Consider the following 18383-nt stretch of genomic DNA (forward strand, 5'->3'; position numbering starts at 1 on the left):
GAAAACTATCATGAAACACATTCACCTCGATCGATGGTTTATTAATTATCAGTATTAATACTAGTGAGGTATAAGGTCACACCCATTTCCCAAGAACTGACACTGTCATGATTGATAACCCACCAAACAATTTAATGATACGTTTTTAAAACTATGAAGCCGCCCAAACGAGTGTACTTTGTTTCCGGTTAAGGCACACATGTTCATACCCCTCATAATATAACACTACAAAAACTAGTAGTATTAGTAACTGAAAAATTAGTCTTTGATACTCTTAAATCGATACCTAATGGTTATCAGAGACTGATTTGTCAGTCCCCATCCAGTAACAGATGTTTAGTCCTAAATACTGGTTTTAGCATCTAAAAATCAGTCCTTGTTGTGTGACACCAATAGAGACTAACTACCAGTCTCGATATATAAATATTCAGTCCTCAATTTGTCCACCAGTACCATGTCATTTCAGTCCTCAATACATTTCTTTTGTGACTGCAAATCAGTCTCAAATACGATAATATTTTAGTATTTAAAATTTTTGTATGGACTAAAAATCAGTCTATAGAGAATGTTTATTTTGTCCCCAATACAATTCATTAGGTTTGCAATTTCATTGCAGTCTAGTCCCTAATAAGAAGTTTTGAAGAATAAAAATTGGCTTCTGATAGTACATCAATTCAGTCCTCAATACGTTTATTTTAAAGACTAGAGAGTAATCTCAAATACCATATGTTTATTTTAGAAAACCAAATATGCAAGATTTATAACTTATTTCATTCAGTCTGTAACATCAAAATTACAATAATTCCCTCTCTAACAATCAAATATTCAGCTAACAATCGAATACTCGAATCTTGGTTTTCTTCCTTCTCGTAAGACTGCCAACTCATGTTAATCCAAATGTCTTTCACTTGACTTGTTGAACCTAAGAAAATGAGAATGCCCCAACTTAGTAAGCTGCATAATTTGATATTAACTAGAATTACCTAAAGCAAAAAAATGATGTATATTTTCTCTAGTGTAAGAGAATTATCTCAAGCAGAAAATGATATGATACATTTGACAAGATGGAATTGTTGGTTGCTTGCCAGCGTATATATTATCCTTTGAAGCATGCCTGTGTCAACCAAAACAATGTACATTGTTTGTATTTCCAAATTACATAAATAAATCTAAACCAAGCCAAAGTTAAAACACAAGATTTTAATATTTGTCACAATATTATAAATGACGATTGTGATAGTAAACTACAAACAAATATGTGAATGGTAGATGTCGACCAAAAATGTAACTTACAAACAGAAGATATAGCTGGTGTTGCATTTAGATTTCTATTGAACAAAACTAATTGATATGTAAAATTTATTAAAAAAAATGAAAAAAGAACAAATGTGTGTATATCCAAACTTATATTTTCTAATGTCATTTTCAGTTTGCCTTTTTTTTAAATATTATAGCAGAATACCAGGATAATGAAGCAAAGCAATCTAGTAGAAGTAACTATAAATCATGAGAAACAAAAAACACCTAATATTAACTCTTGTGCGAAAATTAGAATGTAATTTGTTAAAATGTAGGCATTATGTAGATGACCCAAATTCTATAAAATGATTATTGTAATGAATGCCAAAGAGGTTGTTAAATATAACCTAAATGTCTATCCATGGGATAATAATCTTCTAATCAAGCTCTATAAATGAAACCACTCAAACGGAAGCAAAATCGTCATATACCCAGACACCCAGTTGATAATTCAGAAAGGGATATTTTGATAGTCACTTTTAGAATATAATGCGAACATTTATAAACTTTATACTATACTCACTTTTCTACAACATATTTTTTATAATTTAATTTTTCTATTATAATAACTAAAAGATAGGTTGATATAACATTGTGTAATTTATATCTTTTAAAGGAAAGCCTTGGGGACATGGGTGTGATCTTGAAGTGATGAATTCAGGATTAATAAAGAACAACTGCCAATTAAAATGATAAGGAAATTATACCATCAATGTGTCATGCCTGCCACAGATTGACAAACACAGTTTATATTTTAAGCCATAAAAGGTGAAGATTAACAATTCTAACATAGAGGCAAGAACAATTGGTTGCAAGTGCGGAAACAATAAAGATTGAAAGAAAAACAACACTAAAGTGATCAGGTTAGAAATTAATCTGATAGAGGGCAATCTGGTATGAGGGGATAATATCCCCAATGAAAATTTAAGCTAAAATCATAATATCAATATTTTGTAACAATCCGATCAAGCAAATACTATTTAAACTTTGAAAAAAATCCATGATTGTACCTGTAACAGAGTCTTTACATTGTCAAATGGGGCATAGGTAAAAGATGTTGTGGCAACATCACAAATTTCTCTAGTGCCTTGAACTAAACCTGCTGCCCGTTGGCTAAAAACAAGTTCATTGTTGTCAGTTACATGACCTTACAGTCTACATAAAACACTCTTGTTATTAAGATGCTAGGGGATTAAAAAATAACAAAAAATAAAAAAAGATAAACAGTATCTCCTCACCTCCATATAATTTGTTGACTAGAACACTAGAAGGGGAAAAAGTCATGACAGAGAGACCGAACCATATGTCACATCCTACCCATTTTAACTGTAATTTTATATCAATGCAAAAACAACAAAAACGTTAACTGAATTCACATCAAGAATTCATCATATGCAAATACTACTTAACTAAAGAAAATTTATAAAGACAGATAACATGTTAGGATACGGAGTTCAAATAACTTAATTCTCATGGTAGATAGACAATGAGAGGATGAGAGATGCAGACCAATCACCTACTTTGCCTTTGTTCATCGACAAGACACTCCACCAATACTTAAACACTTTGATATCTACGTATATAGGTTGAGGAAATTATAGTTAAAGAACGAGTTTGAGATGATCGTTTCAGAGGGGTAGGAAGTATTTCCATAGGAGCGACTCCTCAAGAAGGTGTAGAAGACGTGCTTTCTGGAAAATTAATTTGGAGAGTGATAATTAGGCTTTGGAAGAGAAGTTAATTTGGGACGTGGGGGAATTCGAATTTTAAGAGGGAGCGCGGATAAATAAATTTTGTGACCGAGAATAAATATGTTTTCTTTTTTGGGAAAAGCATGAAATACCAATATAAATTAGTTATAGAGTTTAATTATCAAATATAAAATTTGCGAGGTTGTTGGTTTAAATCCAGAGCTCACCCGGGTTTTCATCCAATCGTGTGTTAATCCACAGAGTTTTGCTCTTTTGACGGCCCAACGCCTGCCAAAGGCAGAGCTGGTGGTATGGTATATAGGGGAAATGCTCATTCCAAACTCTGAAACTAGCGTAGGCCTGGTTAATAGTTACTCGAGGTTGGATGGGGTATAAATGAGTCTGTTTCTCAGGAGTTACTTGAGACTGGCTCCCAAAATAGCTCAAGAGCCGAGCATAAACAAGCTCAAGGTCTATCCTATAAGTAAGCTTCTTTAACAATTGAGCCAGAGCTTCATATATATATAGAGCTCGAACCGGTTCGTGAGTCTAAATGATAATTTCATTAATACAATTTTTATTATATATAAATATATATATTTAATAATCTTTAATTATTTAATATAATGTATGAAAAAATAACTAAATAATATATTATGATAACTATAAAATTATGAATGATATATATATATACACACACATACAACTCTAATAGTAAAAAATTAAACGAGACGGCTCGAATTTGGAAATTTATTCACGAACCAACCTCGTGTTTTAGAAATAGAGATAGAAAGATCGAGCTCCGTGTATGTTAAATGAGTTGAGCTCGAGCATAATCAAGCTCTGCTCAGCTCGTTTGCACCCATAACTGGAACTAATAACGAAAAACTAATGGCTGTATATATTTTTATATAAATATTAAAATTATAAGTGTTATGCTTAAAATTACTATAAATTATTGAAAATACATTAAAAACTGAATATCAGTCCTTAATTCGATCCTTTTAGCGAATAGTAAGAACTGATTTTCAGTCTCTAATGAGTTAATTCATTTTAGAGATTGAAGATTAGTCACCAAAGATTTGCACCACTTTTTATTATGTATTTGGGACCGAAATTCAGTCGCCATTAAGATTCCATTAAAAAACTTATATTGCATAATGATATTTAGGACTGAAATTAGTCTCGGATAAGGTGCTAGAATATTAGCGACTGACAGTCAGTCCCTAACAGTAGTCACATAAAAATCAGTCTCTAGTATTATTGGTAACTGATAAATCAGTCCTAGATACAATGTATTCGAGACTGATATATCGGTCCGTAACAGTTAAGTCTCTAATAGTCACTTTTCTTGTAGTGTATCTCTCCACTCGGTTTAATATCTGGACCAGCAAAAAATGTGCTAGTATCTCTCTGCCCTCAATACCAAGTATGTACACAATGTAATAAGCTTGGGAGCAAGTCATATCTCCACCCATTACCCACCGGTTGCATAGAGACTAGAACTAAGGGTATTGATGTGGCTTAGGTTAGGGTGTGGAAGCGGATTTATTTAGTGACTTATGGTGGATGAAACCCAATTTATTGAAACAAATAAACAAAAAACTCACTGACTACTATTTACAAACGATACTGACTCAAACGTTGACTCTTTTTAAGCTTTTCTTTGATTTTCCAATTTTTGTTCTTTCTTTTTTTTTTCTCTGTTTTTTTTAATTCTTTTTAGAAAATACTAACATCAATATATACAAACAACTGACCCGAGACATACGTACATGGTGTACTATGATCGACAAACAACTTGTATACAACTCTTGACATACCGAATTTCATCCATAGGGTTAAAAATAATAAAGGTCAAGGCAAACACGGCTTGTAATGTGGGTTAAACAAACTAAAGGGAAAATGCATAAACTTGTCTCCTAAGGGATAATGTAGGGTAGGGAGTATTATTTTATTTTTTTATTTTTATAGGTAAGGCCAATATAAAGTGGGTTTTCTACAGTCCTATTTCTCCATACAGGTGGTGGTATTAAGATCTCGAAATGCATGAGACTACCAAGTTCTAGATATCATGGACATACTGGTTACTCTCTATAATGGAACTCATATGACATGTGTATATACTATATATTATATATGTATTATATATAAAGCAAATTTCACACTCATACCGGAGGATTAGGTTGCTGATATGAAACATGTATACCCGTCCCCATGACTCGTTATCCCCATCTAAACGGTCCATTTTAATTTTCTATTTTTGAAATACATTTGCATGGGAAGACTTTCGAGAAGCTTAAAAATTGACCATGACCAAATACCTCTACTTGGCATTAATAATAACAATTAACAAGTTACAATTCCGGCTTTTGCGCGCAATCAAGCTAATCTAAGCAAAAAAATTTAATTTTACCCCATCCCCACACTTGAGGTTGACATTGTCCTCAATGTTTTAAAATATAACTTTTAAAAGAACATTAACGAGGACGGGGTTAAAATTTACTGCTTATTTTATTAATTTTAAAATCGGGCTTAATGCAATGGTCATAACAATTAATCCAATTACACTTTTAACAAACAAACTATAAAAACAAAGAAAATTATGAAAACAAAATCACCTGATATAGGTAACTCATGTGCACTCGTGCAGGCCTAGACGAACATGTCTCCTCAACTCACTCAACGGTATCTGCAAACTCTCACACGTGTAGAAGCATGCTTCTCACAATATTAGAATAGGCCTTTTAAACTGTTGATTTTAATTACCAAACCGAGTTAAATAAATTTCATAATTAAATTTGTTAAACGAGTAAATATATTAAAAAACCTAACTCACTTTCGTAGGAATCATGATTACATTTAGCATATACAACAAGCCCTTTAAACCCCCCGGTAGCCTGGGTGGACGAGTTAGGTCTCGTGAGGGTTTATAGCGAACTACACCCACAAAGTTCAAATACAACAAAAATATACACGTACCTGAATCAACCGTAGCAAAGTATGAACGCACCTTGGGTAGCTGCAACTCATGTCAAGATGATTCTTTACCTAAACATTGCAAACTCCGACTTTTCCATGTGTGGCATCCCCACACTTGACTTTTGCTACAGTGGTACGCTTGAAATAAAACAGTTAAACAAACTAAAAAAAAATACAAATACAAATTGAAAATGAAATCCGGGTTGTCTCCTGGTCAGCGCTAAGTTTTTGTTAAGGTCTTCAGCCAGACCGTTACTTGATTTGGCGGTTATGGTGGTCTAATGGAACATTTACCTACCGAATTTCCCATATAAGCTCGGTAGTTAGGTTGCCTCAACTCTGTTTCCTCTTTCACGTTCATCAAGTCTAATGAACAAACGCGTGCCGGTGTGAATGCACATTTACCTTCAACGTTTCCCACATATGCCCCGTAGTTCACACATCGAGCATGCACCCTCTTTCTTGAGATTAAAACACTAGGATTCGATCGTGGTCGAACTGAACATTTTCCTACTGAATTTCTCGTGTATGCTCGGTAGTTGAGGTGTTGTGCCCTGTAAGGCCCTGTTACCAGTACCTCACATTGGACGTTGGATTTACTCATTCACATAGTTCTAAACATCAGAGTTAATAAAAACATACGCGGAATATTAAACTTTCATAAAACATTTCATAACAATCCATAACTTATCTTAAACGAACATCTTGTCTTTCAAAATCAACAAAACATTAAACATAAAACGCCTTGAGTCTTCCGATGCTAGTCTCTTATTCAATTGCCACGTGTTCCCCTCAAGTGAGCTGCTTCATCCTACTCACCTGTGTGCATACTAAAAGTCAGCTACGCTGAGTGAGTTCTAGTTAATCATTCAACATACCATACATTCATACTTACATACTTTCATTTATAATACACTTGCTTACCTTCATACTTTCTTTTATATTCATACCTAACGTTTTAAAGAGCATTACGCCCTATAACCTTCGCATATATTATTAGGGTGTGCAACCCTTTATCCTTCGCATATCTTATTAGAGAATGCAACCCTTTATCCTTCGCATATATTATTAGGGTATGCAACCCTTTATCCTTCGCATATATTATTAGGGTATGCAACCCTTTATCCTTAGCATATATTATTAGAGTATGCAACCCCTTTATCCTTCACATATATTATTAGGGTATGAAACCCCTTTATCCTTCGCATATATTATTAGGGTATGCAACCCTTTAACCTTACCTTGCCTTTCATTATCATCTCCACTATTACATTCATTCATAACGTACATGCATAACATTCATACCTTATATATAGCATTCATTATGGCTTGCCGGTACGTGCAATATCCGAAGATCGTTCACGTACCGACAAACAATCATCCATATCTTACACATACAGCATATAGGGCATACACTTTTCACTTAGGATAAGTGTATTAACTAATCACGTCGAGTATGCACACGGCCCCAGAAACATAACAAGGAATAGGGCTACAAACTCACATGGATTCTGTTTCTTTCTCCGTTGATCGTAATTCCCTTCTTTAATTGTGACCTGCTAACTGTATCCAATGTACATGTATTAAAACCCGTCCGGTCTAATATAGTGGCCTAGTATTAGCTTACTTATACTTAGCATTTACGGTTTTACTTTATTTTAACGTTCTAGTATTATATCCATACAATGCATGCTATCAAGTGTGTACACGTATATGTATACATATACGAATCGCCATGTATTCGGGTCTCAATGTAAGCGAACCTACTGATATGCGAACTTACATGTATAAGCGAACTTGCATGTAGGCGAACTTACTATAGCGTACTTGCACGGTGATGTTAAACATTAAGCGAACATATCCGTAGACGAACTTATACGGCAAACATGCTTGGCGAACATGCTGCAGCGAACATACTGCAGCGAACATACTGCGGGCGAAGTTACCCACAAGCAGCTACGGTTCGTTCTTAACCCCTATAATCATCTCCGTTTTAACGTGTAACCCTTCGATATGGTATTAACCAAACCCGTGAGTGTTCCCTTGATCATTTTCAGGTAAAAATCGGTCGGGAAAAGCATAAAGTTTGGACCTTTAAGATTAAAACGTTCAATACTAGATCTAAGGTATATTTTCAACGAGATGTCCATGGTTATAAGTTCGTTAGGTTCGTTTTTAACATCAAGTTTGCTACTTTAACACTCGTTTATACCCGATCTACTCTATGTTCAAGTTTCAAGGCTAAACGTTTAAAAAAACGTAAACTTTAAAGGTCAAGAACATACCTTTTGTGTTCGGTGTGGTCGCGGTTAGCTTGGTTATGAGCTCTAAATCTTGTATATGGCTCGTATAGTAAAGATCTACCAAAAACCAATGTTCGTTCGATCTCGATTTCCCTCTTTCTCTCTCGGCCGTAAGGTGGCTATGTGTGTGTGTTTGGGGTGTGTAGGCAAATATGGAAAGATGGAATGAGGATTAGGGTTTTAGGATGGTTTAAGGAGGTATTTATATCCCTTAAAGCCCATGGACCTAAGGCCCATTACCCTTTAATCCATCTTAATTAATCCAAGTCCATAATCTTTTCTTTATTTAAAATCAATTAAATATTAACACATGATAATTAAACGACTTTCCTTATTTATTATTAAAATAATTAGGATGTTACATACCTATACCTTCTTCCTCATGGTTGACATGTGTGTAGAACCCACATGACCCCACTTCTTACCATTTTTCACACTATTCTTCCCCTTCACCTTCTTTTTATTCGAGTTCAAATCATCATCCCTGACTTTATCAATATGAATAATGTGAAAACGGAGGATTATCGGGATAATCTGAAACTATCTTAGTCTCTGCTTCTTCTACTAATATCTCTTCATCCGGGTCTAGGTATTCAGTTCTATGCTCCAACAAGTATGGATCATCTCCTTCAACTTCATCATCAACAACTATAACAGATGTATTCGATGGTTCTTCAGTAACCGGAGAAATTGGTGTGGTATTAGTCTCCACAACCACATCCTCAACTTCATTCTCTGATTGATCAAGATCCTCCTCTTCCATGTCTCGCTTAATTTGGGCTAAATCATCAATTAGTTGGATCATCAATTTATCTTGAGCAACATTAGCCTTTTCGTGAACTTCCATTCTCCGACTGAGGTCTTTTAATAGTGTCATCTGATTGTTTAACAATGTTAATACTTCCAAATCTTGAAATGAATTTTGACCTTGAACTACTCCCTGACCTTGACCTTGCTGATAGCCCTTTTGATACCCCTTATTATACCCCCCCCCCCCAGAATCTCTCTCTGTTTGTACACAACTTGATTATAATAGTGAGGGACTTCTTCGTATGTCGGTTGAATGTATTCATCAGAATAGTAGCCCTCATCATCTTGATAATTTACAAAACTTAGCGTCTCGGGCTCATCACTATCATACCCAGAATCATCCTCAAACTGGTAACCATTCATTCTCTTCTCAGATTGATAACTACTTTGATAAAACTTTTCTTGGTTGCCTATTGTTGACCCAAAATAACCCCGATAATCAAATTGAGGCGATGAATAATTTTGGTATTGCCTGTTGCGACCCTGCTGGTTAATGCTCCTTTGGTTATTTGACTCGTGGGCCATGATATGAATGTGTATGGTATGACTCATCGTCCTCCATGGCCTTATATCCTTCATGTGGGTCATAGACCCAACTCCACGTCATCTTGAGTTACCTACACACATAAGACACAAATACCAAGCGTAAAACTGACAAAAATAAAGTAAAACTAAAAGTAAACAAAACACTAAACTAGCACTCTGCGCGTTGATTCCCCGGCAAAGGCGCCATTTTAATCGATGTCGAAAGGTCGATCAGAAACATTTATGAAATACCTTTACTATCAAGAGCAAGTAAGGTGTCGAATCCACAGGGAATCAGTGAAAAGTGCTAATCAAATTGATAATTTATAAAATATTAAACTAAGTAGACAAACGATGTCAAGCGGTTTGAAAGATTTGTTAAGAAAAAACAATGTTACTTTGATTTGTAAATAGTTATGAGGAAATAACCAATCTCCAGGTTTCAGGTTGTGAAGCAAGTTGGAAAAGTAATTAAACCTCTTTGGAAATCTCTTTGTTTGAATTAATAAAAAAAGACTAAATATTTGGCTCTGTTGATTATCAAAACTTAATCCGAACAATTGGCACAACTAAATAATAATCTAACTGATTACCAGTTTTAGGTATTGATGAATGAAATCAATGCTATGGTTAATGATAAACGGGTCAATGACGATAAGAACTCAATCCTAAATGTTGATGACCTCAAACTAATTAACTGATACAATCTTAGGCATTCAACTACGAAAAACTGTTTAAGCACACAAACAAACGTAAAGATTCAACTAACCGAATGATTAACCAAATCCAAATCCAATATTAAGGTTCAAAATACCAAAAAGTCTAACCACAAACACAACCCTACACCCGGAGATGGTCACAAAAGCTTTAGCCTAGCATAAGCATCTTGGAAATCTTGATTCTTGGTTGAGATGATTAGAACATGGATGTTGTGGTGAGTGGTAGGTGTTAGGATGGTGGAGAATGGCCCCAAATTCGTCTTTGGTTGCCAGGGTATGAAGGGTAATCGATTTTTTAGGGTTTAATTGGGCTTAAATATGGAAGAAAAACAAGAAAAAACGATTTTCCATCAGACCCGGTTGTAGCTTACGGCCAGGCCACCGTAGCTTACGACCTGGGCGTAGCCTACGGCCTCTGGTCACTGCCTTACGGCTGCTACAACACCAAAACAACGTTTTCTTCATAAATCTTCATTTCAACTCTGTTTTCCTACCCGTTTGCGGCCACGTCATCGTATGTCAACTATCTATCATATCATATATCATTACTTTCATTTACACTCCATCATGAATGCTATAAATTCTCTCCTTTAAGCTTTTCTAAGCTTCGATCACCAGTAAACATAAAACCAATCAAAGTACTTGTGTTCGATACATATAAACAAGTAAAACACACAATATAAAACACATAAAGCATGTTATTTCATCCTTACATCAATAACACACAAATAGGATTTAACATGCGCATGGGTCCCCAACCGAGTGAAGAGAAAAATTGTAAGGTGACAATTATGTAATAGTGTAACATCAAATAATTTATCTACAACATAATCAAACGAGCAATTAGTATTACTCTACGACAACTGAAGTACGTCGATGTGAGGAACTAATTGGATTAGCGGCAACGTGAAAAAGTATTGTGTTTAATGTCACTTGAAGTGACCTTGTTAGTTAGAATTAGGTACAATTCAAGAAGCCCAAGATCAAATAAGCGAGCTGAAAATGCTGAAAATGAAAATTTGGGCTACAGAGCTATAGCCATCGTAGGTTACATTGGGGCAAGGGAGAGGGCGACTACGCTGAATCCTAACTGTATAAAATGGATGTTACGTTATGTTGACCCCAACGTAATTTGGATTTTTGATATTTTCATATTTTGAAAATTTTGGTTATACACTTATTATATTTCGTAATAGCTAATCGTGACGTGTAATGTCCTAGGTAAGGACCGTATCCTAGCTCGGATTGGGATGTGTCACACCCCGACTTAGGGCCTAGGCGTGTGGCCAATAGTTGGTACACGTTTTGTAAATACATCAGAGTTACGGGTTTGTTTTAGCGGAAGTCTTTTAATATAAAATATTCATTTATAAAACATCGGGTAAAAATACTCATTTAATGTTTACAAAGCTTTATTTAAAAAGATGTATTCTTTTCAGCGAAAGTCTTTAATAATATATTGTTATATTGAAAACTCGGGTTGAAATACCCGTTTGTTAATTCAAAACGCTGTTTTTTAGAAAACATAATTCTTTATAATATTTTAATATAAAATATCTGAGCCACCAGATAGCATCTAATGACTATTTCTCCAATCTTCTATTTTGTCTTGCTTGTCTGTTCTAACCTTTCTATTTTCCTGTAAAATTGTTAGAAAATACGTCAGCACACAACTGGTGAATGACGCTGACTCTTTTGTAAAATATTTCCAATACCTTTGTGAAACCAACAATAATACCTTTGTGACTTAGGAACCCGACTCAACTGGGATAAAATTACCCTAAGTACATGCACAGTTAAAACATATATACAATATCATTTCTCTGAACAGTCCCGTAGACTTTCAGAGGCATGTTTATGATATGCATGGCCTCGGGGAACTCTAAGTCACCATGTATGAATGGATCAAGACACATGTATACTTTTAATCAGAGTGTCCGTTTCTTATTATTGTAACACAAGGATTTAAGGATTCGTAAATCCTATGCAAACATTCTAACTCTAAAAGAGTTTGTAAAAGTTTAGGGCGTATTCACCTTTTCTGTTTATAATCAGTTTCTGATACTGATTCCTGTTTTCTGATTCTGCTTCTTGATTTGTTACCTCGGACCTATAGTACGAGAATAACCTTTGTATAAATAACTAGAGCATTGATCTAGCTTCAGACCTTTAGTGTGTTTTGTATAGCTTTAACCTTGATAACATCATTTGTTTATATAAAACATTTTGGACCTTTAGTCCCTTTCTTTATTTACCAATTATATCCTACGTTTCTTCTTCAGAAAGAAACATCTATACTGAGTTTCTTCTTCAAGAAGAAACATTAATTTAACTATAACCTTTTATATGAATATTTATATTTCCTATGTATAAAGAAATATTATTTGACTATACCCCTTGTATGAACATGCTTACGTTTCTTAATCAAGAAGAAACAATAATTTGACCATAACCTTTGTTAAGAAAAGTTATATTATGCTTAATCGTAATCAAGGTTCGGGTTAAAGTTATATTATGCTTAAATGGCTTAGACTATGGTCTAAGCCATTTATAATAATAACATAATAACTTAGACAAAACCCCTACCTCACACGGGTATTCGAAGTTAGATATTTAAAACCTATCGAGCAGCACTTCTACTTTATATCGCTTATCGAGTTTAAACCGTCAGAACCTCGGAGCTTGGCATGTACTATGAGACTGGCACGCAAAACGAGGTGATGTTCGGGGGTTGTCGGGTCGTTGACGTACTTCAAGGAAATGTCGAGTATTTGGCACGGATTACGAGGTTCGGCACGCCAAACAATGGTTGGCACTCAAAGCAATGTAGAGAGAGAAAGTAACTTAAAGAGAGAGTGGGAGGTGTGTGTGTGTAGAATAAGCCGTGGCCCCTCTATTTATAAGCTGAAACTGGCCTCCATCGCGATACGCAATGGACCCTTTCTTATGGTCATCGCGTATCGCGATGACTCATGTAGGTCAGAGAGTGCCACGTGTCGCCTCGTGGCCTGACACATCTGCCACGTGTCACCCGGATGCGACACGTGTCGCTTAGTCATAACGGACCATCGCGTATCGCGATGGCCTTGTTCTTGGACTCATCGCGTATCGCGATGGGTTCCTGGATACAATTTTTTATTTTTGGTCCTTTATCTTTATTTTGATTGTCAAACTTGGACCAATATTTTGGGGATGTTACAGGATGGGAGCACGAAGATGGTGTCTCGGAAAAGAAGTAAAGATCATGCTTACAACATTGTTTGGTGGACAATTAATCGAGACGGTAAAAGAAAACTTAGCAAAAAGTGTTCATGTCATGTGAAATGATCCAAGGTATAGCTTCGTGGTAAGAAGGCTTGTGTAAAGGTCTCGGATCGGTCCAAACAAAATTTTGCTTCATAAAAGTCAACCGAATACGTTCAAATCATATGTGTGGATAACAAATTTGTTAAGTACGTTTTGTAAACGTGTATTGGTACAAGTTGAAATAAAAATCTTAGGACAATGTCTTTTTAGATGTTTAATCAAATTTTAAGGTTATATTAATTTTTATCGTCTATAATAATAATAAAACATATTTAATTTGGGACCCTTTTCTGCTTCGTAACCCATGTTTGTAAGGAATCCCTAATTCATTCTTCCTTGACAAATTTTTGATAATCTAGTTATGAATTTGGGTGTATCTTTCCCTTAATCCCCAACTTCCGGTACTTCATCTTTCTTCACGAAATCAAGAAAATTGGTATGATCAGAAAACCTATGTGTTTTGTGGTTTGAGAAAGGAACCAATCAAAATCAATGAATCAAAGATGAACTGAGAGTAAGTAATGTGCTGATACAGAGAAATAGGAACATTACATAAATATAATCTTATCTTATCTAACTAGACTAATAAACAAGAACAATGATGTTTAGTTGTTATAACCAAATTCAATCATAGCATAAAATTCCTTCATAATATTCTAATCTCTCTTCTTCTCAATCTATATTATAATATTATCCATGGGTCATGAGTGAAAATAGTTTAACCGAGTTACAACATTTTCAATATATTTCAAAATATTATGCATACTTTAATAACCATTTACAACAAATCTAATACATAAAATATAATTATGCTTAATCTATAACTTACTTTTTATTAACGAAGTTCACATTGTTTAACAATAAGGGTTCATAAATTCACTTAGAGTTATGCAAAGCTTCTCATTTCATATATATAAAGTTTTAATTATGCTATTTAATTTAATTTTTCAATTAGTGTGATTTTTTAATTTTGAATCTTTAATTTAATTTTCTCAACATAATCTAAATCCGAGATGTTTGTTTTTAGGAAACAATCAATTCCCGATTTTTTTCTATTTTATAAACATTTATCACATAATCAATTTCATCTAAAGAAATATGATCATTCACAAAAACATCTCTTGGCAATTACTTCTATATAACATGTATCAAATCATTTTATGTACTTCTAATATTTTGGTTTTATTATTTTTGTGAATCTTCTTTAAACTAATAGTAGTATTGAATTCATAGCAATATTATATTCGTTTGTATGTTTTCCATATGAATGCGAATTTAAGATTCTAGACTTTCTATTCTTTGTATTGTATATTTAATTTCTTTGATACCTTTAATTTTATGTCTTTATTTAAAATAATGAACTGTATTAATTTTTTATTTTGACAAAATCTCATGTAATACACATTTTCAAATGCTAGTAATACAATAGGAAAGCTTAAAGCCCATAACAATCGGATTAAGCCATAAATTAGTCTGGATTCATAACAAAAATCTATAAATCATTTATACCTTGTTTTTTTCATTACAAACTCTAAAATATAATGTTTTCTTAAATGCTGAATACACCGTTACGAAATCCATATATTTTATCTTTGTTTTGTTTCAATACGTATAACTTCCGTTCAAAACCAATCTAGGCCGAATATAATATACTTGTAACTTCTTTTTTTCACAACATAATGTTGTCCTAAATTTCGAATGCACCATTTTCACGTTAATATTTCTACGTACGCCTCGATATAACAAGCTCTCGTAATGTGTGACCTAAACACATGGGTAAATATCATTTAATTGTTTTCTTCCTGACAATTAAAATTTTTATACAGAAAAACTTTATTAACTTTATCTTTTATTAGCGTTCCCATCAAGATACGCGAATCAACATCCCCCTAAGACAATGCGTAGTCATAACTAGGCCCATCTGGACATTTTACGCCATGTGGCACATGGTCAGTTTTAGGGCATTTTGCAAAAAGTAGGTGTAGTGGTAAAAAGACCCCAAAACGGCTCTCTCCTCCCCCTCTCACTCACAAAACCCTCAAAACGCGCGTTATGTAGGAAACGCTTGTTCTAAAACGCCTAGCCATAATGTCAGTGGGGGGAGGGATGCCCTCGTCGTTTTCATCCATTACGCCACATACCACCACCCACTACGGATGGTCTAAGACTGCTACTTTAAATATTTAAGCTTACACATTATTTTATCCTTTTGAAGCAATGATGTTTGAAAATATATTTGAAAACTTGTAAATTATGACAAAGAAAAATATTCAAACAGTTAAAACTTATCATACAAACTCAATTAAAAAAATAGATAAACAAATTAAACAGGCCGACACAAAACCAAGCTCATTTAACCTAAACCCAAACCCAAACCCAAACCCAAACCCAAACCCGTAAAGTTATCTAGTTTTAGTTTGGTGTTGTGTCATACTTTGTTTCTTTGATTGTTTCAAATCGGAACATGACCGGACCACCCAAATCAAGTCAACACAGTAGTAATGAGTAGAAGCCGATATCTTGTTTCAAACCCAAACTTGTTGAAATTGAAACCCAATTCCACCGATATGTTCTTCCAACGACTCTTTGCCATGGCTAATTACTCTTCATCTTCTTCTTCTTTAATTCAAGGTGTATACGACACCTGCAAGAGCAATTTGAATCCGTCAACCTCCTCACCACCGCCTCACAAACTCATCCGAGATATCTCTTCTAAACTCGGTACTATTATTAATTAATTATAATTTCATTTTTTTAAATCGTTAGGTTTTTAATTCAAGATTCATTTCACTTAATTAATTAGCCATTGTAATTGCTTCTCAAATGTCAATGCCTCAAGTCATGTTTGTTTAGTTATTGAGCCCAAGCTCGAGCATTGTATAGGAAGATTGTTTAGGGTGCTTTAATTTATAATTCTTTTCAACTTCTATGTATTCATCTCACACCACACAACCAAGCTCAAGCTGAGTATGGCTCGTTTATGGTACTGCACGCAAGCTCGAGCCCAACTTAGTCTCGTTAAGGTTTTTCTCAAAATAGTTAAAAATGTATATAATTTAAGAAACAGGATCAAATACATTTTATTTTTAACATGAAAACAGTGAGAACCAATTTCCTGTTATCATTAGGTTTATTTTTATAGGTGTTTGCTGTTATTTTTTGTTCGTATTTGCTAATTTTCGATTATGAGACGTTATAAGTATTTCCTGATTTATATTTTGTTATTATTATTAGATTTTTTTTCTTTGTTTTTATTATTTTGTTCTTGATTTTGATTGTTTTGTTGTAATTTTTAGGTTTTTTTCTTTGTTTTTATAAATCATTGTTTATGTAGATTGGTATTGTTTCTTACGTTCTCATTTTTTTATAAATTAGTATTATATCCTACGTTCTCATGTTAAGATTAAAATGTACATGAACCTTCCCCATTAATTTAATTAATAAATAATAAGCAAGCCGAGTCTGAGATAAGTTTGAGCTTTAGAAAAAGAGTTCAAAACAAACGGAGCTCGAGCTCTGGTGAGTCAAAAACAAGCTCTTGCTCTCACTCTCGCTCTCGTAGGTTTGCGGTGGTATTAACATATTTGATTGCCGGTCATAATTTCATATATAATATCAGGTATTGATATATAATTTTTTTGCAGATACAATTGGTCCTGCTGATGTTGGGCTACCAGAACAACACCAAGAAGATGACCGAGGTCATGGTTTTTCTACCTCCAATACTTTCGGTAGGGTTAACCGTTGGGCCCAGCCGATAACATATGTGGACCTAAGTGAAAACGATAGTTTTACAGTAAGCCCGATTCTTTCCCCCTCACTAGCTGCGAATAGAACATAACCAAACACATCGTTGAGAAAAAAAATTAGAAGTTTAAATCGTTTCATAGTAATTTCAGGCATGTTTTAAAAGAAGACAATTTGAATGCAGATGTGTATGTTTATCTTTCCGACTTCATCGGTTATACCGCTACATGACCATCCTGGAATGACTGTTTTGAGTAAGGTTTTGTACGGTTCCTTGCATGTTAAAGGTTATGATTGGGTTGAGCCCGCTTGCATCAAGGTTTCAAAGGAAGTTTCTCGAGCTCCAGGTTTTCTTGTAGAACTTACTATTAATTTTAGTTAAAAATGCAGAATGTTGATGGAATTCGTTTAATAGTTAGGTTAGCCAAGCTGTCAGTGGACAAAGTTCTTTCAGCGCCTTGTAGTACTTCAGTTTTGTATCCAAACACAGGAGGAAATCTTCATTGTTTCACTGCTGTTACCTCGTGTGCGGTTCTTGATATTCTCACACCTCCTTATGAAGAGTCTGCAGGCAGAAAATGTACTTATTACCGAGATTACCCCTACTCTACCTTCCGTAAGTTCTTAAATTTTTTTGAATTATATGGTTTTATTAATTATAACTAGTGCCTTAAATCCTTAAAAAAGTTTCTACAAACGCGCGCTAAATAATTTTTATTTTTTATTATATATATCAGGAAGCGGAGATGAGGCGATTGATGGAAATGAAGAGGAGTATGCATGGCTGGAAGAGATAGAGACACCGGATGACCTCTATATGCGACAAGGGGTGTATGCGGGCCCACCTATACAAAGCTGATACAAATAGTAGGAAGTGTGGTTAGTAAATGAAGTCATAAACTTTGTGTATTTATTATGGCCTAACTAGTGTTTATTAATACTTGTGTCTTTTTTATTCATTGTTGCCTTTACTTATATTTAACAAAATGAAAAAAAAGAAT

The 18383-nt window shown here is 34.3% G+C and overlaps 1 protein-coding gene across 1 annotated transcript; it reads left to right on the top strand.

The window, feature by feature from the left end:
- Positions 1–16130: 16130 nt before the first annotated feature.
- On the top strand, positions 16131–18373 carry LOC143557046 (plant cysteine oxidase 3-like). The gene is made up of 5 exons (XM_077046215.1): positions 16131–16356; positions 17280–17431; positions 17567–17729; positions 17798–17998; positions 18120–18373. Exons 1-5 carry the CDS (start codon positions 16137–16139, stop codon positions 18239–18241), a joined length of 858 nt encoding a protein of 285 aa, XP_076902330.1. The 5' UTR covers positions 16131–16136; the 3' UTR covers positions 18242–18373.
- The last annotated feature ends 10 nt before the right edge of the window (positions 18374–18383 follow it).

Source organism: Bidens hawaiensis, unplaced genomic scaffold (genome assembly GCF_021521415.1).
Source record: "Bidens hawaiensis isolate Kalapana, Puna unplaced genomic scaffold, B.hawaiensis_p1.1 tig00018781_1, whole genome shotgun sequence".
Taxonomy (NCBI): domain Eukaryota; kingdom Viridiplantae; phylum Streptophyta; class Magnoliopsida; order Asterales; family Asteraceae; genus Bidens; species Bidens hawaiensis.

Bases quoted from the DNA above. Each gene is read 5' to 3' on its own strand.
- LOC143557046 (XM_077046215.1), top strand. From the start codon at position 16,137: ATGAGTAGAAGCCGATATCTTGTTTCAAACCCAAACTTGTTGAAATTG. The intron at 17,730-17,797 runs GTTTTCTTGTAG...TTCGTTTAATAG, and splicing joins GGAAGTTTCTCGAGCTCCAG to TTAGGTTAGCCAAGCTGTCA. The intron at 17,999-18,119 runs GTAAGTTCTTAA...TATATATATCAG, and splicing joins TTACCCCTACTCTACCTTCC to GAAGCGGAGATGAGGCGATT.